The sequence below is a fragment of the Pempheris klunzingeri genome, chromosome 14, assembly GCF_042242105.1.
Source record: "Pempheris klunzingeri isolate RE-2024b chromosome 14, fPemKlu1.hap1, whole genome shotgun sequence".
NCBI classification, from domain to species: Eukaryota; Metazoa; Chordata; class Actinopteri; order Acropomatiformes; family Pempheridae; genus Pempheris; species Pempheris klunzingeri.
The window spans coordinates 23,160,125-23,181,455 of record NC_092025.1 but is presented as its reverse complement, the minus strand read 5'-3'; the positions used below and the strand labels follow the sequence as shown (position 1 = coordinate 23,181,455).

The 21,331-nt window shown below is 41.9% G+C and overlaps 1 protein-coding gene across 1 annotated transcript in view; it reads right to left on the bottom strand.

The window, feature by feature from the left end:
• Positions 1-1,082: 1,082 nt before the first annotated feature.
• myo7ab (myosin VIIAb) overlaps positions 1,083-21,331 on the bottom strand; it is a 32,726-nt gene continuing 12,477 nt past the window's right edge. Inside the window, exons 14-48 of the mRNA XM_070844289.1 lie at positions 20,754-20,860; positions 20,469-20,510; positions 18,821-18,958; positions 18,137-18,295; positions 17,748-17,840; positions 17,077-17,171; positions 16,800-16,884; positions 16,432-16,650; positions 13,895-14,212; positions 13,601-13,810; positions 12,854-13,030; positions 12,659-12,748; positions 12,003-12,130; positions 11,769-11,895; positions 10,884-11,003; positions 10,073-10,246; positions 9,751-9,978; positions 9,033-9,203; positions 8,840-8,957; positions 8,617-8,743; positions 7,956-8,125; positions 7,677-7,867; positions 7,463-7,587; positions 7,230-7,387; positions 6,964-7,117; positions 6,163-6,318; positions 5,950-6,055; positions 5,437-5,550; positions 4,927-5,014; positions 4,732-4,838; positions 4,237-4,422; positions 3,207-3,323; positions 2,781-2,864; positions 2,450-2,569; positions 1,083-1,341 (exon numbers count right to left, since the gene is read on the bottom strand). Coding sequence (XP_070700390.1) covers positions 1,249-1,341; positions 2,450-2,569; positions 2,781-2,864; positions 3,207-3,323; positions 4,237-4,422; positions 4,732-4,838; positions 4,927-5,014; positions 5,437-5,550; positions 5,950-6,055; positions 6,163-6,318; positions 6,964-7,117; positions 7,230-7,387; positions 7,463-7,587; positions 7,677-7,867; positions 7,956-8,125; positions 8,617-8,743; positions 8,840-8,957; positions 9,033-9,203; positions 9,751-9,978; positions 10,073-10,246; positions 10,884-11,003; positions 11,769-11,895; positions 12,003-12,130; positions 12,659-12,748; positions 12,854-13,030; positions 13,601-13,810; positions 13,895-14,212; positions 16,432-16,650; positions 16,800-16,884; positions 17,077-17,171; positions 17,748-17,840; positions 18,137-18,295; positions 18,821-18,958; positions 20,469-20,510; positions 20,754-20,860 — 4,895 coding nt within the window. The 3' untranslated portion in view covers positions 1,083-1,248. The remainder of the gene's footprint in view (positions 1,342-2,449; positions 2,570-2,780; positions 2,865-3,206; positions 3,324-4,236; positions 4,423-4,731; positions 4,839-4,926; positions 5,015-5,436; positions 5,551-5,949; positions 6,056-6,162; positions 6,319-6,963; positions 7,118-7,229; positions 7,388-7,462; positions 7,588-7,676; positions 7,868-7,955; positions 8,126-8,616; positions 8,744-8,839; positions 8,958-9,032; positions 9,204-9,750; positions 9,979-10,072; positions 10,247-10,883; positions 11,004-11,768; positions 11,896-12,002; positions 12,131-12,658; positions 12,749-12,853; positions 13,031-13,600; positions 13,811-13,894; positions 14,213-16,431; positions 16,651-16,799; positions 16,885-17,076; positions 17,172-17,747; positions 17,841-18,136; positions 18,296-18,820; positions 18,959-20,468; positions 20,511-20,753; positions 20,861-21,331) is intronic.

The window sequence follows — 21,331 nt, the reverse complement described above, 5'->3', positions numbered from 1 at the left end:
TTACATCACATCCTCATTCACACATCATTCATTCATTCAGGAGGAATCGCCGACCTTCCCACTGATGGACGACCTCCTGTACAGCCGCCGACTGGGTAAGAACATTCAACTTGTTTCTTGTTTGCACCCCAAAAAACAACATTAGAAACATCCAATGAAAGAGATCTGCTCTGTTGTCGGTGTGTTGCTCCTTTTTCTCGTGTTTCAGACAAATGAAATCTCACTGTGCTATTTGCAAAATGTCATTTATTCACGTCTACATCAGGATATGTGGTCACATCATGGCTGGAACAATCTCTCCTTAACAAAAAAAAAAAGGGATTAAGATTATGATGCTTAAAAATCAACACTAATGGTTCAAACATTAAAAAAAAAAGAGGATTTTTAGTCACCAGCTACTGTAGATGATCGATTTCACGCTCATTTCTCTAACTCATTCACAGAAGTGGGGTTTTGAACTGTGTGGCACTCAAACTAACGAGGCATTAAAAAAAAAAAATCAGCAGTGAGAGATGATCTGGATTTAAAAGTTATTTAAATATAACCGGATAGTTTCTTCAACTCGTCCACATTTGACTGCATAGATTGGCAAAACTGATCGGATGAGAGAGAGAGAGAGAATGGAGATCATGTGTTGAGTGATAGTTTACCTTTGGTGTGGTCTATATTTTTAGAGATTTCAGCTAAAACACATTCAAAAGTGACTCTACGTTTGATAAACTTATAACAACTGAGCATAAATAAAGAAGCTACTTACAAGACACACAAAGAAAACAAGTGTTTTTGGGGGGGGGGGGTCGGTCCAGGCTGATCTTTTTTACTCTTTTATGACCGTTTAAAGCACAAGATCTTGTTTTTGTAAATCAAACAAGAAGCTGGAGTGTCGATCTGTGATCTTAGGGCTGATGCCGCCGTTTTAGAAAATGTTCTGTCTAAAAAATAGTTTAAATTATTATTAATTAAAAGCTCACTGATAACTTAATGACAAACAGAATATAAGACAGCAGATCAGAAGACCAGAACCTCCGAATTACCGGGAAAAGGTCAAATAAAGGCAGCGGGTGAGTTTTAAGACAGGGCCGATGCATAAAAACACGAGTGAAAACGTTGGCGTTGCATTAGTGGACCACCTGTGACCTGCCGGGATCACACAGCGGGTTTGTTTACGTGTGCGAGTGGATGCGGGATCAGTCGATCAGTCGATCGATCGACCGATGGGTCAGAATGGATGAGTTTCCAGCCGTCTGCTCACTTGCTGTTTCCCTGGGAGGTTCGTTGTTTGGTCATGGTCGTCAGCATCTGGCTGATGTAGGAGGTCAAGAGGTCGTCCATTTTGTAGCCCTGAGGGGTTGAAGGGTCAAAGGTCAGACTGATGGATCATAATCTGAGATTATTTTATCAGGACGTCTGGATCTACTGCTGCATGAATCAGATAACAGGCCTGCTACGGAAATATTTTCTGGCTTGTTGAAGTAGAACAAACATTGTAGTCATGTATCCTGTTCACAGTTTTATGTCTGAGTGGTTCAATGAGGATGTGTGACCAACTTTAAAGGGCCGATCCGAGGTTTTTACCATGTGCAGTGACAGAAAAGCGGTCGTCTGAGGCCCCGGCTGTGTGCTGAAACTACTTTGTGTGATACTAAAGCTGTGTTTGGTTGACATGAGGTTTATCCACACAAACCAAATTATAGTTCCCCTTCCTGTGACCAATCGGTGAGAAGCACTGGTGTTAACGAAGTGGTTTTATGTCTGTGTTTATTTCTGTTACTAATAATGTCACTGGTTTGATAACTTAAAACAGAAATAAGACAAATTCATCTGCAACTGTTTTAATAATCGATTGTTTTACTAATTTCTTAATAAGAAATGATAAATATTCAGATTTGAACATTTCTTGGTTCCAAACTGTTTGTTGGACAAACTAACTTTAAGAAATCAGCAGTTTATTTGTCAGTGACATCCGTTAAACAGCGTTTTCTCCCCCTGCAGAGATGAGCGACATCTGGTCAGTGTCCAGCACAAACTCCCAGGCAGAGAAGACGCCCAACCTGGCAACCGTGACTGAGCACTAACACCCACCAACCTGGCAACCCTGAGCCCCGTACTGCCGACCTGTAAGATCTCAGCACATCACAACGGCTGATCTTTTTACTCTTTTATGACCGTAGAGTCTAAAAATAGTTGGATTAAAAGCCCGGGACATTAAATTTGTTGTCTCTGAACACTTTGTTAAGCAGTAACGAAGAGGATAACAGCTAAAAATATGTTAATCACCAGAAAACAATCGTTTCTGTCTGCTGCTAATCTTAATTATCCCACCTTTCAAAAGACTTTACGCCCACTGAGGGCGATGTGCAGACCAAACTCTTTAATTAAGAGAGACACCCAACGATTCAGGAAATCAGAATTAAGGATTTAATAAATAAGATAAATGTGGGCGGCTCACCAGTGAGGTTTCACACAGCAGTTTGCTGCCTCGGACCAGGTTTCCGATGGTGATGTGGAAGTACGTGTTGCCGCTGCTCCAGTTGGAGATCTTGGTGAAGGGGTGAGTGGTGAGGATGTCCTGCAGGAGAAGTGAGACAAGTACGTCACTTAAAGCCACACGACAACATCTAAATCCCTGTTTCCAGTGTTTAAGGTTAAACGGGTGGATTATGGGTAATGGAGTTCTTCAACCCATCTGTGTTTTGTGTGTTATTTCATATATTTCAACTACTTTTGTCAGCCAAATATCAAATGTGCCCATTTGGATCACAGGAAACTAAACAACCCACCTTAGACTTGGGATCAATGAGACTGACTCCATGTTTGTTGATCGCTATCAGGAGGGTTTCTGGGTAATTTGGATCAGTTGTTTGCTGCAGAAAAAAAACCAAAAACATGATAAACTCTTCAAACTGGAAAGTAACCAAATACATTTACTGGAGTCGCTGCTGTACTTTAAGGAACTGTAGTGAAGTAAAGAGCAGCAGAAATTAGAAATACTTCATTTTAAAGGTCCTATATTAAGAGATTTAGATCATTAACAAAAAATACTTTATAATCAACTAATAGATGAAACTACACAGCTGTATATGAAGCAGTGAACCGCAGTGATAATATATTTATTAGAATAGGATGTTCCACACAGTGAGGACTTTTACTTTCCATACTTGTAACAGTATTTCTACTTTTTAAAAGAGAACAAACAGCATCTTTACCTTGACTTCAAAAAAGGCCGAACCAAACGTGGCCCACTTGTAAATGATTTTGAGGAAGGACAGTTTGGCTTCTTCTCTCGTCTTTCCTGCCTGCTTGTTGAACAGCGACACGATGGACTGAGAGAGAGAGAGACACATATTAACACTGACTTACATTTAGTACACATACATCTATTATTAATTACATGGCTTCTCTTGTTTTGTTATATCTATAATCAGACAAAAACATTTATTAGAAATACATGAAAGTATAAAACATACTAATGCATCAGAATATTCCCTTTACATACATTAACATTAACATACCATAGTAACTTTATCTCCCCTGTATGATACATATTTCACATCATTAAGAGTCGTTTAGTGTTAATAAATCTGGAAATACACCAATATATGAAAAATAACAATAATAAAGTCCAGAAATAATAAATATAGACACACTTAGTTGGCGCTATATGAATAAAGTTATTAATGTTTAGACTTTAATGATCGATTTATCTGTAATAAGATATAATATAGTATTTTAATTAAATGTATTTCTTATTTTGATTTATTTGAATTTATTCAGGATTTTCTGCCAAAAACAAGTTTATTGATCCAATGATTTTTTCAGATTTCCAGTTTTTTAAATAAATGCTCGCAAAGGGGGATAAAATACTTTAAAAATACTAAAATAAAATACGTGAGCTGGCATCACCCAGTGTCCCTCTTTTCTTGGTACTGAGCTTGTAATGTCTGTTCATTGATTACCTGCACTGTACCAGCTGGTTTAATTTTCATATTGTATGTTTAGTTATCAATAGTTATATTAATCTCATTATTGGATTAGTTCCACATTTAGGCACCTCAGAATCAGCACACGTTATTATGTGTGTGTGATCGTAACTATAATCAAATAAAACTATTTGATTTGAAGCATTTGCAGGTTTGAGGTTGGTTTTGGACTATTGATCCGTCAAAACAAGATATTTGAAGACTTATAATCTGCTTTTGTTCCCACGTCAGATTCTGCTCTAACACGTGAACTCACCCTCTTCCAGTCGTCGGGGGACAGAAGTCTGATCTGGTCCTGCGGGACGAGCTCCTTCAGGATCTTGGACATATTGTGGAAGTTGGATTTGTCCTCCTCAAACTTCACCCTGTAGATCAGCGCTGCCAGCTGGTGCACCTCCTCCCTCGGACACTTGTGGTAGCCTCGCAGATACTTTGGCAGCTCCTGTGGACAGAAAACAGTCGTTGTTGTGAGCACAAGCAAACACACGAAAATAAAAATAAGTTTTAAAAAAAAAAGGAGTGTCTGTATTTGGCTATTTCCACCTGGTCTGGTGACGATAAACGATAAATTCCTATTGGGATTGACGGCAGAGTGGAACAGAGTAAATTATATTAATTTATTATTTCAGATTTCTTTTGTTTTGACAGTTTTTACTGAAACAGGGTTTTGAATGCAGGAGCTGTACTTGTAGTGGATGATTGTCACAGTGTGGTTATTAGTACTGTTATTAAATTAAATGCTGCCACTCACTTGGTAGTAGTGGAAGATGGAGTCGGCCATGGAGTCCTTTCCCGGCATGGTGTTGGTCCACAGCTTCTTCATGAAGAACACCTGGTAGGTGAGCGAAGGCACAACACCTGCACACCCCCAGAGACGGTTAACGGGTCAGAGAGAAGAAACAGAACGTGGCAGCTTTTGATTAAAGAAGAGCTCATCTTTTCTTACCGTCTTTCACGTGTCTGGCTTTCTTGATCCAGTCCGTCAGGTGCCTCACAAAGTCGAAGAAGAAGTCCCCATCGGGCACACTGATGACCTGGAAAACCAGAAAATCAAGAATTCTCTATAAAGCATTTAAAAAAATGCAATTAATATTAAAGCAGATGTGACTATTTTCACCCAAAACTATGTTGAAGGAGTATATTTTGTGTATTTGACTCATTATTTTAACCCAAACCATGATGTTTTCCTAAACCTAACCGAACCGATTTATATTTGTTATGTGGGAGTGGGAGTGTATCTGGCACTTTATTCTATATAAATAATCTGTAATATTATTAATAAACACACACTGGATGTTTGATAAAAGATTAAATCTTAATTTAATCTCTTGCTCAACATGAGAGCAATAAAATCTGGCATTAAATGTTACAATTACAGAGTTTCTACCAAACACTGTGTTTGTAGTCATAGATAAGAGAAAACTCCTGCAGACTCTAAACAGAATCAGATCTTCACCTTGTCAGTGATCTTCACAAAAAGACTGAAGCCTTCGGAGGATTTGAGCATGAGGCGTCCAGAGATGTTGTGGCAGAAGTCTTTGGCTTTGGTGCTCGACTCCACTTCAAACACCTGTGAACACAAACGGCTGCTTATTTATGGAAAAAAATCACATGCAAAGTACCGAATGAGTGTGAATTTAAGAGAGAAATGTGTCAGAAACATTCACAACCCTCGTGGGTCTCATCAGAAACGCTCACATTCATGAATCTGATCAAAACGTCTCAATGGAAACTCGACAGCTGAGGCCAAAAGTGACGCGTAATATTAAAGGTCATGAAGTTAAAAATAACCTCATTAACCACAATAAGCTACGACTACAGCCAGAACAAGAAAGTCTGCAGCTGCTAAACCTTCCAGGTATTTAACAGAGCAATAAGTGCATTTTATTGCTACTGAATTCATTTATTAGAGGAAAAGTTTGTTATTTCTTCTTCAGTCTTCAGTTTTTGGGTTTTAGTCGTCACTGACCTCGTCTGAGTCATCGGGGAAGTAAACTTTGTGGAAGATCTGAGTGGTTTTGTGCTGGATGGCCTCCACCTCCACCAGGTGAGGAGGGTACTTCCTGGATCCATTTCTGCAACAAACAATAGAGAGGAGAGATTATGTGGATGTCAGCAGAGCGCAGCAGAAAGAAAAGATCAGAAGAAAGTGTGTGTGTGTGTGTGTGTGTGTGTGTGTCACCGTAAGGCTTTCTGCAGTCGCTGCATGCAGTCTGGAGCCAGCGGATAGTGTTTCTTGGCCTGGAGGAACTTCTGGACGTGAGGCAGCAGGATGTTACTGGGAGGAAACAGACCAGTGCAGAGCCACAGCAGCTCCCAGCCCTTCTCCTCACTGTACCTACACACACACACACACACACACACACACACACACACACACACACACAGACACACACACACACACACACACACACACACACACACACACACACACACACACACACACACACACACACACCAGTGGTCAAAAATGTATGACTGAAGTATGTTTTCATCTATAAAGCCACACTTGGAAACCTACCTGTTGTCTCTTTTAAACTAAAAATATGGTGTTCTGAGGACATTTTGCAATTTGTTTGGGTCCAAACTGACCTTGATCAGGACACTTTCAGCCCTGAATGATTTCAGGTCGTCTCTGTGCAAATGTTTTACTTTCAATGTGACTCAAATCTTTGTGTTTTTGTTGAAACTGTGAGTTGCTGCTATTCTCAGATCTCCCTTTTATAAGACATCCTTGATCTCAACGGGACAAATCTGGTTAAATAAAGTAAATTAAATAAAAAGTGTTACAGCAGCTCTCTTGTCTAAACTGTACATATTTTCATATCTAGTTTATTATTGATTGTTTGTATTGTAAATCTTCTCTTGTCTTATTCATCCAGACCATTTTAAACCGTTTTAAACAAAGATAATGATTCAAGATGAAATACTGAACTCTGTGTGTGTGTGTGTGTGTGTGTGTGTGTGTGTGTTTCAGACTCACTTGATGTGATTATCGGTGAGCTGTTTGAGAATCTGACAGAAGATCTCATCTTTGAGCGGCTCGGCCTTCAGCGCCCCCTCAAAGATCTGATCAGTGAGCTCGTTGACAGAACGCACCCGTTTGGACGGGTAGTCGCCCATGTACTTCATCACAGGTGCAGCCGGGGGTTAAGGACAGCGACCGCTAACCACAACAACACACACACACACGTCCCTGCAAACATTTAACATGCATACAGAACCCCGGCACCCTCCACTGAAGGATATCTATGAAGACCAGGCAGGCCTCCTGGGCGAGCTCCTCGTGAGCCAGGACTTTCTTCAGCAGAGGCTGTTTGAGAGGCTCCCTGGCGCAGCTCCACAGACGCTCCTTCCCTCGGGCCTTCGAGATCATCACCCTGCTCAGGGTGCTCTTCGGAGGAGGCCTGCGAACACGCGGGACGGTTTAGAAACACAAGACAATTTCCTCTCCTCAGTCTGAAGGACTGGGAAACACACACCTGAAGTAGTCGTAGGAGAACTCCTCCAGTGTGTACGCCTTCGCTTTGTCCTCCATGTCAGAAATGTTCACGTGGGACAAACTGATGGATTCTCGCCTCTGATCTGGAGTCATCGTCACCAGAGCCTGAGAGGGAGAAAGAGGAAGGAAGGAGATAATATACTGTAGTTTTATCTATTAATCTACTCTGTAACAGACAGAATACGGACACTCACCACTATGTCGTACTGCGGCCTGGTGATAGTGGGCAGCACGTAGACACAGTCAGCGGGGAAGTCGCCCCTTTGTTTGGTCCGGTCGTTGATGCCGTGAGCCCAGCCGGAGTTCATCACATGCTCTCCGTCGTGCTCGTCCAGGATGATCAGATCCCCCTTGGAGAAACTCAGGAATGTGGAGTCGACCCCCGCTGCAGGATGAAGGTCACATATATGGTCCAATTAAAAAAATATATACATGAAGCTTATGGTTATCTCTGAAGCATCGCTGAATCTTACCAGGGCTGTGACAGTCCAGCAGTCCCACCACGTACTTGGACCTCTTCCTCAGACCCTCGAGGAAGGCGACCACCAGGTCACGGATGTCCTCTGCGTTGTTGGAGGTGAACGTGTACTCGTCTCCTTTGATGGTGGCCAAAGTAAAACTCTGCCCCTGCAGTTTTCCCCCTCTAGACAACGAGACTTTGCTTTAACGTTAACATTTTCCCAAATTCTTCCTTTTTTTAAATTGAGGAAAAAAACAAAAACTTTGCATCATGTATCCGTTGTAGTGATTCTCCCTCTGGGGACCATGAATGTCTAAAAAAAACTTTATATATAAATATAAATTCATCCAATAGTTGTTGAGATATTTCAGTCTGTGTGGACCTTCAGACAGATACACATTACCATAAAGTAAATGTAATTATGGAAGTAAATACAGTAACATTAATGAAAATACAAACAAACTAATTGATTTATCAAAAAACAGATAAAGGCATTGATTATTAAGGACTTGCTGCCATGTCCAATGTTTCTTTGTGAGAATATTTATGACTTTATTATTAATTCTTGCAGGTCTTTGAGTTTGGTAACAAGCTCCTCAGCCAGAAAGCTGCTCCCTCTATAATTTACGTATAATTTGTGTAATATTTTTCAGTATTTTATGGTGTCATCATACCTGCTACTGGACACAGCAGTGATCTCTGGGAAGGAGAGCTCCAGAAGGACCTGCTCCTGCTCGTCCACGAAGTAAACCCCGGTCCAGTTCACCGCCACGATCACGTCGTTCTTGGGCAGACTCGGCCCTGCGGACAGACGGCATGACGCATCCGTGAAAAACCGGCCACAGCGCTGAGTTTACGGTGAGATACACAACGCGGAGCTGCTTTCCTGTGACCAACCTGAGAACTTGAAGGCCTCGTAGAAGCGCGAGAAGAGCAAAGGCCACTTTAAACGAGCGAAATCCACCACGTCCTCCTTCACCTTCTGCGTGCTCAGCCTCCTTTTAGTGTGTAATCCCTGCACAGCCAGCAGCAGTTAGCGACTGTCCCACAACAGCAAAGCCCAAACAAAGTGTTGATTTACGGCGGATACCTTTTTGTGAGCGCTGATGATGAGCGGACACCACTTCTCCGGCGTCTTAGTTGAGGTGATTTCTCTGTCGGGGATGTAGGAGGGGATGAGGCTGAGCAGGCGCTCCTGGAGGATCTCAGAGCCGTAATCCACATAGTACTGCTGAGAGGCCAGTTCAGCAAGGTCCTCCTCCTTTAGAGCAGACAAGACAAGACAAGGGGCAAAGAGACGGAAAACCACCATCTGATATAGTGATTGACAAGGGTTTCTCTCTACAGACTGTAAGAGGAGAGCTTATGATAACAATCTCTATCATCACATATATATATGTATTATAACTGCTTTATGTTTTTGTTTGGATGTCTGTCCACTATGTTTCTTATTTTTCTCCTATGCAACTCTTTTGTTTTCATCATTTTGCCAATTAAGGAAAAAAAAAAAAGTCTTTGAAAACATCAAGTCTGTGTTCGGTTTTCTGTGTCGACTACACTTAGAAAGCAAAAGCAAATTAAAGAAAACCTTTTCTCTAATTCATACAACATTTAAACTCGTTATTCAAAGTTGAAGTTTGAGGTTATTTAAAGATTTGTTGGAAAATCTGCAAAAATTTAAGTTTTTATTCATTCATTTATTAGAGTCATTAGATTTTCTGTATTTTGTTGCTGTGTTTTCTCACTTTGCAGCATTTTCTCCTAAATCATGCTTTGTCAACTCAGAGAAGACGAACAGAGCGGCTCACCCTCTCACAGCGGTACTCTCCGAACTTCACCCCCCTGACGATCTGCTGGTAGATGAGGTTTGTGGCGACGTAGTCCTCGGCGGGGTTGTGCCAGGGGTTGAAGATCTCCTTCCGGAAGAACAGCCTCCAGGGGGCGTTCCTCTCCTGGGCGCCCTGCTCCTTGGCGTACTGCTCACACTGGGAGACGGCGTCCATGACGTGGTCGTTTCCGCTGCCCAGCGATGACACCTGACCGAGTAATCAGTGGATTAAGCTTCTGTCAGTGGCCGATTCAAACATACAACCTTATTTGTGCACACACAGAATATATTCTAGTCTTTACCTTGTCAAACAGGGCGATGTACAGAGAGAAGCCGAAGCGATCTCTCAGGCTGATCTTGTCTGCCAGAGCGTTGCAGAGCTCGCTGGCGGTGGTGGCCGAGTCTGCCAGGAGCGTCTTGGTGGTGCCGTCCATAAACGTCACTGGGAGCATGATGGGCTTCTTAGATTTAGTGGCCTGAGGGGTGAAAAAGATCAGATACTTCATATCGAAACGCTCCTCACATGTCACTTTATTTAAAAACAAGTGGCTAAAATAAATAATGGTTTGTTCTCTTGATGTAAAACTGAAACACTAATAGTGTTAAAATAAGTGCTCTGCAGTGTACATTTTATTTCATCAGCATCATTAAGATAGAAACATTAACAGGGTTTCTATGAATTCTACAAGTTAAATTCAATATTTTTAATGTTTTTAATGCCACGTAGAACTCAGTTTAATATCCGTTTCATGATCATATTGGCCAAACTATGAAAGAATGACTGAAAACCAGTATGCACGATATGACAAATAATTATTCTTTACTATATTTTATCTTTTCAGTTCCTTCCAGCAGTATATAACAATAATTTCTGATATAATTAATACAACTAATGTGACCTGGTTAAGTGGTTTAACCCTGATGGATAAAAAAAAAACAATTCAAAATGATTTAAAATGAACGTTTTTGCTAAAATCAACACTAATTATGAGACAATTAGCTTCCTAGCTTCTGTACAGTCAGGCTGCTAAGAGTGTAACATCTCCTGACAGCCTGCCATGACGTACTAACAACTTTTCAGGACAAACACGGAGCAGCAAACACGTTCAGTACCTGTAATTCCAACCAAGATGGCGGCTGGGTCCTCGTGCGGTTGACAAATGTCCTCCTCAACCTTTCCTCACAATACGGAGCATAACCAGGCGGGCCGTTAATTAGAAACGTCCGTAAATACTGACAACAGAGGGAAAGAAAAAAACAACAGGTTAGAGAGTCACACTGAGTTAACTAAAGTGTTTGGAAATACAAACAGATTCTATTCTATTTCCAGAAAGGAGTAAAAAGTGATGCATAACAAAAGGTAAGAAACAAAACTGATGTGTTTTAAGGGGATAAACTCCTGCCGGAATAACACTCTAAAACCAGAATATATTCAGTTTACTGCTCCAAAAGACTGAAGCTAGGAATGATTTTTCCTTTAATAACTTCATATTCACAGCACTCAGACTCCCTGCGGTTCATCTGTTGGGGACTGACAGATGCCGTCATTCACACTGAGCTTCTGTCTGTTTAGTGATTTTGAGCGTTTTCAGGAATTGATTTGTCCCGTCTGTTCCCTTGATTACATTTTAATTCATCGTTTGCACAGAGAAAAAACAGGATTTGTTGTCTGAGCTCTGTTCAGTCTGTGTCCCTCAATGCTTCAAGACTGTTTTTATTTACTTTTCATTGTCGGATTAGATAACAGAAAGGAATTATGGACAATAAAGCTGCATCTTACTGAATTTTTTCATCCTCACTAAAACTTTATTTTACATCTTTTCACCACTTGCATTCAGTCTTTGTTTCCTGGATCTCTTTATCAATAATTATAAGACATAAGAATAATGAAACTGCAGAGGACAGAGCAGACACTGTGAAAACACAACAGACAATGCAGAGTCAAAACTGACTAATCAGCACGCTGGGACGAGTTCCCACGTTCACAGAGTTTCTCACTTTGACAAACTTTTCGGACGGGGCGAAGCAGCCCACGCACAGAGACAGCAGGATCCATCCGCGGGCGTGGCTGCTCTTCGACGGATTCTGCGTGAGCTGTTTGCAGATCTGACAGTAGATCTCATCCCTGAGACAGAGAAGCAACATCTGATCAAAACCAGAGCCACGTCCAGAACACACAGCGCTCCAGGAGCGTTATGTAGTAAAACCACAGTTGCTTGGAGGAGCGAGTACCTGAGGGCGGGCCGTAAGATGCCGTTGCCGATGATGAAGTGAAGTTTCTCCAGGTTGGAGGTGGGTCGGTCCTCCAGCATGCTGTTCCCCTGCAGGCCGTAGTCTCCCTCCGTCAGCCGCCTGGTCACCTGCCGAAGACGAGGTAGAGGAAAAAAAAAACGCTTTAGCGTCCATTAAGTGTTGAAGCACCTAGTTTTTTGTGCCCTGGATCTTTGGGGACAAAGAACCTTCAGAGAAACTCATTAACTTTACCTGATGTTTGATCGAAGGAACTCGGGACTAAATTGAGTTCCTCCACAAAAGTTTCAGGTATATTGTGGTTTAACTTTGGTCTCTGTTATGCTTTGTGTGTATGTATGCAAGTACTTTTGTATACTTGTATTTCATCCTATATGTAAACTGTGTGTTTTAAAAAGTGCAATACAAATAAAGTATTATCAATTATTGAAAAGTCTCTGGTCTGGGGTTAATTCCTGCTGATGACTGAATGATTGATAATATCATATTTGATGTCTGTAAACGCCCACTGAATACTATAAAAAACACCATAAATCATAACATAGACTGTTTATATGAAGCAAGAAGTGTAGCCAGTGGGACATTCAGCCACTGATTCTGGTGAGAACTTCAGAGGAAGCTGCTGGTTTGAATCCCACCTCCTCTGCGATCTTGGATTTCCTCTTCAGGGTCAGAGACACAAGCTTGTGTCTGACGCTGTTCCTCTTCTGGCTGTCGATGGAGCTGTTCTGTAGACACAAACAACGAGTGACATAAATTGTTTGTATTTCCGTCGACCACCTGAGGATCATTAACGCTGATTGAATCGATTCGATCCCTCAGCATCGTCTCACCTCTCCTTCCACCTGCAGATCCTGCAGCTCCCTCTTGTAGGTCCTCTTGCCGAGGGTTTCGTAGATCTTGGTCATCACAGGGATCTTTTCGCTGCCGTCATTAATGACCATCTGACATTTTGGCTCCGGCAGGTCTCCCATGAACCTCAGCACGGTGATCCACACCGCTAATGCAGCCTGGAGGACGGGACAGGATGTTTAAATCAGCAGAAAGGTAAGTTGGCTATTTGATAAGATATTCCTTTATTAGTAGTAGTTGTTGTTTATTAATTGTTCTATTATTGAAGCATTGGCATAATCCCCATAAACTAAATGACAGCCAATGACAGGAGATAAACAGAGTTAGTTTTCTTGAGATTGATGCCACTTTCACGTCTTTATGCTAAATATATGAAGCTGTGGCCAGAAGCAGCTTAGCTTAGCTTAGCATAAAGACTGGAAACAGGTGCAAACTGTTAGCCTGGTCCTGATGAAAGGTTAAAAAAAAGCTCTCCAAACCTCGCTTGTAAATTTTAAGTTTTTAACATCATGTTAGAAGTTTACAACATAAAACAGAAAGTTTCTAGCACAAGAAGATAATGAAAGTATGTTAGCATCAAAATATTGAGTTAGTTTCAGTATGTTCTGTCAGTACAACCACAAACTGACACTTAAACAAAAGAGTGAGAGAGAGTTAATTCGTGAGCTTCAGAGGTGCTGGCAGGTGTATTTTTGGACTTTGCACAGAGGTAGACTACTCAGCCTCACCAGCTGGTCTCCTTCGTCCTCGTGAAACAGCAGAGGTTGTTTCAGTGGTCGTCTGATGTAGGTGTAGGTGGAGACACTCTGGAAGTAGGTGGCCGCAAACTTGGAGAACTTGTACTCAGACAAATCCTCGTCTTCCTCATCAGGTAACGGCGGAGCTTCATTCAGCACCTCCTCTTCAGCTTCCTCACCGCGAGGAGTTTTCTCCAAGTCCTGAACCGCAGGAAAATACAGACCAAGTTAGTGGCCAGCTGATGAAAGAAGTCGAACATGACGACAAAAACCATAAATACATACTTCAAAACCAGCCGGCGCCTGTCCGTCCTGATTGGGCAGCGGCCCAGAGTTCCCCAGGAAACCAAACATGCGGTCGACCATGTCCGAGTGATCCACGGGCTGCTCCTTCTCCCTCTCCATCTGCTCCAGCAGCTCCTTCTTCCTCCTCGCCTCCTCCTTCTCCTCCCTCTCCCTCTCCTCCTGCTGCTGGGCCAGTTGGACGAGCCTCTCCTGGTGTTTCCTCTCGGCCTCCGCCTTCGCCCGCAGCGCCGTCATCTGGTTCAGCAGCTGCTCCTCCTCGGCCAGGCGCTGGCGCTCGGCTTCCTGGCGGTGCTGCAGCTGTGAGGGGAGGCGAGGGAGGAAACGGGGGACAAGGGTTCACAGAGGCAGGTGGGGGCAGGTGATACTGGTCAGCATTTTTACTTGTCTAAACTAGAGCAGAGGAAGTGAAGGGAAACGTTACAGGTACGAACAGGTAACTGACTTTGTTCATATAAATTCTAAGAAATGACGACCAGACAACAAAGAGCAAAGAAAATAAACTATTTCTTAAAGCTGAACAGTACTTTTACCTCTATTTGGTGTTTAAAGGGGCTTCCAGTAAGTGCTACAGCAGAATAAATCTAAATTTCTACACACCAACATGACATGCAACCAATAAAAAGTGGTACAGAGGTCATAAAGTCATAAAGACAAACACAAATAAGTGACGACATGTAACAGCAGCCGCCTGTGGACCGTATTCGAGCTGCTCGCCTCCACAGAGAGCTCACCCACTTCCCTTCTTCCTTGTCGGGTCACTGGAAGAGCAGAGCTTTCTCAGGACTATTATTTGACACCCCTCCGAAAGCTACTTAACATCTCATCAAGCTGATGACAAACTGAGATTAAACAAACATTCACAAAAACAAATGATTTATTCAACATTTGTCTTTCAGAACAGGAAAAGAGAAAGAAACGTGTGGCAGAAACAGTGGCAGGTTAAAATGGCATAAACACTCTAATGAGCTCACAAACATTTCCAGAATTCACAGACAGACAAGCAACCAGGTTTAAACAAGCTAATTTAAAAAAAAAAAATGTATAAATGAAGGTTTTATGGCAACATATTTGAGGCCAGGATCACATTAGAAGCTTTTCTCAACATGACCAAGTCTTTATTGACTTGACGCGTTGTGTTTAAAGGCCTCAGTAGGCTTCAAATAAAGTGTTTTTGTTTGGATCGATGAAGCATTTAAAGCCGTCTATCAGGCGGGGGAATCGAGGAGGCGGGTGAATCGGACTGATTTTAACCTTTCATGCTCGCTTTGCAGAGTGCTGAGATGTTAAAAGCAGGCAGGGTCTGGAGCTTTATCCTCATTTGTATGATTCACCAAAACAAATGAGAAAATCTAGCGTACTTTACACACAGGTAGCACATCATAGATACCTTCATTGATCATTTAAATCCTCTGACAGGACACCAGGATTTAACGTAACTCAAGCAAACTGCTTTTTCATTATTCACTGATTGTTATTATTAGACTGATGTTCTGCATATGGACTCATCTGTATGCACTGGACTCAAAAGGCGGGATTGAGACTTTAAAAATATGCAGAGGAGGAGCAGCACTGCTACGTTTTAATGTATTATGAAGCCTATATTTACTGTGGATGTAAATGGTCTAAAGTTTACAATAGAAATAAAAAGGAAATTATCAGCTTAAGGTAGGAGACCACATCAAAAATAGTTGTTTAAGGTGTCTGTGATTAAAGCTTACTGAGACCTTTAATGTGCAACACTGGGATGTGAACATGTAAAAGCTTTAACTGTGCAGCACATCATTATGTGAATAAACCCTGAAGACTTTGCAATATGTGCTTTTACATTTCGGGAAAAGTTCTTACCACTCACATGTCTGAGCGCTAAATATGAAACCACAGTCGGCAGTTGGTTATCTTAGCTTAGCATAACGACTGGAAACAAGGGGAAACTGCTAGCCTGCCTCTCTCCAAAGTCCAAAAAAACACCTAGCAGCACATCTGAAGTCTCTGAAATATAACCCTCTGTGGTTTTGTGCTACCATACGTTCATTACCTTCTTGTACAAGAAACTGATTTCCTGTTTTGTGCAGTAAGCTGCTAGCAAAGGTAACAAAATCAAAACTTGACGTTATTGCACTTAAAAAAAAAAACAAGGTATAACGAGTGAGCTTTGGAGATTGTTTATAAAACTTTTGTTAAAACTTTATGCTAAGCTAAGCTAAGCTAACCAACTTCATATTTAGCATTAAGACATGAGTGTGATATCGAATTTCTCATTTAACTCTTGGCTGATATCCCAAAATGGGTAAATTACTCTTTATAAACGGCGATAAGATATAAGTTGTTGGTGTTCTGCAAGAAAAATGTATTCAATCACTACATGAACAAATATATTAAGGCTTCACAGTTTATGTGACACATCACAGTTTCTTTTACCCCAACGTTATTCTTCATATCCGTCAGCACCAATAGTCCTCTCTGTCTGGCACATTAACATGGTAGAAGTAGCAGTAATAAATGTAATAACTGTTTACCTCTGCCCTGAGCCTCTGGCAGAGGCGTCTGGCTATCATGCCCCTGGTGTAGGCCTGAAGGGTCAACACGGCACGGAGACGCCGCCAAAATGTCTGCCGGATGATGAAGCCGCGGCAACGGGCTTGGATGAGAGTGACACGATGGCGAGTCGTCCGGTAGCTTCTGTAGTACTTCCTTGACCTGTAGACAGCCTGGAGGCGCAAGAAGCCCGAATGCATCTGAAGGGGAGAAACGCGGTGTAAAGACGATGTGATTTGTGCAGCTCATATGAACAATCAGTGGGAAAAAAACCATCATACTGCATCTCTTTAAGATGTTAAAGAATATTTGAACCAAAACTACACATTAAAAGGTATAAAGGGCTCACAGTTTGGTAGTTCTTCCTGCAACGATGACCCCTCCAGACCTTCTGGATGACAATCACAGCACTCCTCAGTCGTAGAAATCTAGTCCTACGAAGAGGAGACAGTAATTAGATTTTAGATTAAGGTTTTAGGAAAAACTTCATCCTGAATCCATCATTTAGAAAAGGAAATGGAACAGATAAGCAGCACACTTGCAAACTCAAAAACATGCAAAACAAAGGTACTTTTACTTTTTGTTTAATTTTGTACACACAAAATGAAGACATGAAGGTTCTTTACCTCTCTTTAAGTCCACGCACAGCCTTCTGGATGAGGATGACCTTGTCAGTAATGGCCTTGTCCCTCTCGATCTCCAGCTGCATGTCGTGGTGATCCTGACGAGGAGACAAAACAGCAAATAAGGAGGAGGTAAAGTAGAGCGACACCAGCCCCAAGGCCCCAGCTATTCGTATGGTAATATGAGCTGAAATGGTCTTAATGGTCGTCTTAAGATGGCTTCGGTACATTTCGACCAAATCTTGACGTGATGTTGTGGGACCCGGTGTGTAAATCAAGTCTGAATATCTTAAATAAAGCTGTTATTGTCAGCTGTTACTATGCTAACCTGTTGCATGTTCCTGAATTTCTGTTATACATGCTGCCACTTGGCCAAGTTATTCATAATCATGTTGTGTTTTAACATTTTTATGCTGACACTCTCTTATATTTGCCAAAAAACCCCACTGAACCTAGCTGCCTAGCTAACCTCACAATTTGCCTGTCTGATATCACAGAGGGAAGTCAGAGGGAATAGAGTATATGGAGTATAGATATAGAATAGTTGATTCCACCTTTGTGAAACAAGAAAACTCTGGCTTTAAGCTCAACACCTCGCTAACCCACTAACTTTCTTCCTTAGTTGACCCCCTTGAGGCAACTCAGCAAGTTAACTTCTACACAAAAAACACAACCTTTAGGAAAATCTTTGTCTTTCCAATCTGCCAGTCTCCATGTTTCCCCAGCCGGGCCAGGACGATCTGCTGGCAGGTCCCTCGGAGGTCCTCCTGGAAGGAGAGAGAACCACATGAAAGTGACGACTCTTGAACCAGAGATGACTCTTACTCATCAGATACTGTATGAAAAAGAACATCATGCTGACATATTCTGCATATTCTGCATTCACAGCTTGTGTGGTATCAGTTCTACAAAAAATATCAAACAAACAGATCAGGTGAGTGATGCTGCCTGGATCAAGTTTCTCATTTTGTCAAAATAGTGCACTGTGCTGTGCTCACTATGTAGGGATCCTGTAAACAGGTTTAATCAGGACTGAAGAGATGGCAGTGTTTGTGCTGTTGACCTGTATGTGAGCGGGTTTGACGCCAGGCATGAGGACTCGGTATCGGTCCACAAACTCGCCAAAGGTGTATCGGATGGGGTAACCGGCCCGCCTGATCCTGATGGTCTCCATCATGCCGGAGTAGCGCAGCTGACGAATGCAAAGCTCCCTGTCAAATATCTGAAAGAGACAAACACAGAGAACCGGATGGTTGAAGAGCATCAAAGTATCCAGCTGACGAGGACGTGGTGACGTTTTACAAAAGCTGAAGTAAAGAGAAGCCTGACGTACACAGTTACTGAAGTCAGACGGCAGCCCCAGTAGCCAGTAGTCAGCTAACTTAGCTTAGCTCAAAGACTGGAAACAGGTAGAAGAAGCTCGCCTGGCTAACAAACTGACTGGTTAATCCATTTTATCTCTGCGGTACCAAAAGTTATGACTATTTCTTTCCCATGAGCAACGACTTCCTGGAGTTTCTGTTGGTTGTCGGACAACAATTTTGTACAGTTTTTATGCAGAGTGTTAATTAGTGAGCTTTAGTGGAGCAGAGACAACAATTAAAACATTTAAAAACTAAAATCTAAGGACTAAACAAATAAATATAGCTGAACCTTGGCTAAAAGCTGGAAAAGTGTTTTATTCCAACACACACACACACACACACACACACACACACACACACAGACAGACAGACGCTGGTCTCACCATTGGTTTTTTGAGCTCGTTGGGTTTTACACAGCGAATGAAGAATGGCTGACACACACTCAGCGTCCTCATCAGCATCTCGAGGGAGCGTTTGAACTGACTGCTCAGAGTGGGAGAGCGCTTCCTCGTCTCGGCACCCTGCAAACACACACACACACACACACACACACACACACACACACACACACACACACACACACACACACACACACACACACACACACACACACACACACACACACACACACACACACACACACACACACACACACACACGTTAGAATTACATTAAACTGTGTTTCACCATCCCAAATGAACAAGTGTACAACCAGACTGCAGCGATTTTAAATTCATGAAAATGGAGCAATAAGCATCGAAATCACTGCATTTAAAACAGTAAAAATACATTAAATATTATTATACTGTTTGCACCCAGGGATCAATAGTAAACAACACTATTTATACCCGGGTGTGAGTCGTGTTTAATGTACCCTGTCAACTAAGTTTACAAATAAATTGATAAAATTTACTGTTTTTCTCTCTCTGGAATCAAACCCTGGCTGATGGCACCTACAGTGATCTAAAGAGTTATTTATGTTTTTTTTGTTCTGTGTTTGGGTGTAAATAGCCAAACAGCAGCCGTCTGATGTGCCTCTTTATCAAGCACAGACTGAACTGACAGACTGAATGACTTAAAGTACCGAGGAGCTGGTACTGAAAAACAGAATCAATCAAAAACATTAAAGGAATTTAAAAGAAAAGTTTGGTAGGAATATTAAATAGTGAGATCAATATTCTGAACTAATATGCCAAAAATTAAGCTTATTTGTTTGATTAATAGTAAAACAATGACTTCTTCCGTTCTGACGGCTCTGTACAAACTTTTTTTTGCTGTGTAACACTGGTCAGAGCTTAAATATTCAAGTTTTCCCCATTTGATTTGAGGTATTTGAGCATTAATGATCTGCCTATTGTTGCTGCTGAACATGAGTCAGTGTTAAAAATACAAAGCACTATAGGAGACTGTGAGGAATTAATTTCTGTATCACATTTTGTTGGTGGATAAGCACTAGACACACGATCAGACGGCGGCACAGACACACGATTACGACTCTACACAACAGACACATGGAGCAGGAGAGACAGTACAAAATCTCTGACAGCAGTCTTCACAGTAATCCTCTCAGAAACTGGATACCGGACCGAACATGGCCTCATTACTTAAACGTATACAGTACAAAGAGGAATAAATGACCATGTTTACAGCTGGAGGCGTCCTGACAACAGTTTTACTGTGAGGAAAATGCTGCGAGTGGCTGCTGGGAAAAAATTGGAGGCAAGACCGAGCAGCGGCCCGACATCCAGTTCTTCTAATACGTCGATGAGCCGAACAGAAAACATGACAGGACTTCCTGTTTCAAAAGCCCCTCGGTTCTTTGAATGTTTTTGCTTTGCTTCATGCTAAATCTTATCAGATAAACACACTCTTCCCTCCGGTTTCTTCTACCATAAACTGCAAACCTGTAGGAAGAAACGCTGGAGGAAGGAGTGTTGCTGCTATCTGGGTTTGGATTTGTGGGTTTTTATTCGGTTTGAGCCAAAACACACACGTTTGAGTGACCACATGCTGCTTAAGTCCGTTGATTACCTTTGGAGCAGGAGTGCTGGGCTGCTGATAGCCACACAGAAACTGAAGTCAGAGGAAAAGACGGAGGAAACAGAGAAAGAGACAGCAGAGTGAGAGGAGGGGCTCGCCGTTAGTCAAAGCCAACACCGCGAGGAGAAAAACTAAAGGGAGGCAAAAGTCACCACTTGACAGCAACACATTAAATGTCACAACAAAAGTCACAAAGGAGGTGAAAAATATTAGTGAACAATTCCAAGTGTTGGTGCGGTCAGTATGTAGTGTTGTGGCGGTGTGTGTCGATCTCACCATGGCCACGTCAGACTGGAAGATCTGCTTAATGAACTTGTTCTTGGACGAGTGGACGAGCTGGATGATGTCGGTATGGAGGCTGTCGCGGTTCTTCTCCAGGAACCCTGAAGGAGGGACGGACAGAGAACAACTGTCAGGTCACTTGATATTTATGAAACATTATGTTTGGGATTCAAACAATACAGGAATGGTTGGCTGTCTCTGCTCAATTGGGCCTATTGGGAGACAGTTCCTGTTTACCTAATGTTTCTAAAAGTGCATTTGCTTTGGTCCTAACAGGCTTTATTTTAGCTGCGAGAGTAATTCTTAGCAAATGGAAGAATCCTGATGGCCCTGTTTATAAGGACTGGGCTAAGTCCATGACAGATGTGACTTCCTATGAGCTACTGGCAGCTAAGGTACAGGTGGAATTTTGCTGTAATGTTTCAGTCTGTGCTGTTTTGTTGTTTTTGTAATTTTGAAAAACTTCAATAAAAATTTAAATGAAAAAACAAACAAAAAAAAAAAACATTATGTTTGGGATTTTGGATAAAAACTGCCCCCAGATAATAAATGCAATATTCTATAAGGTGAAA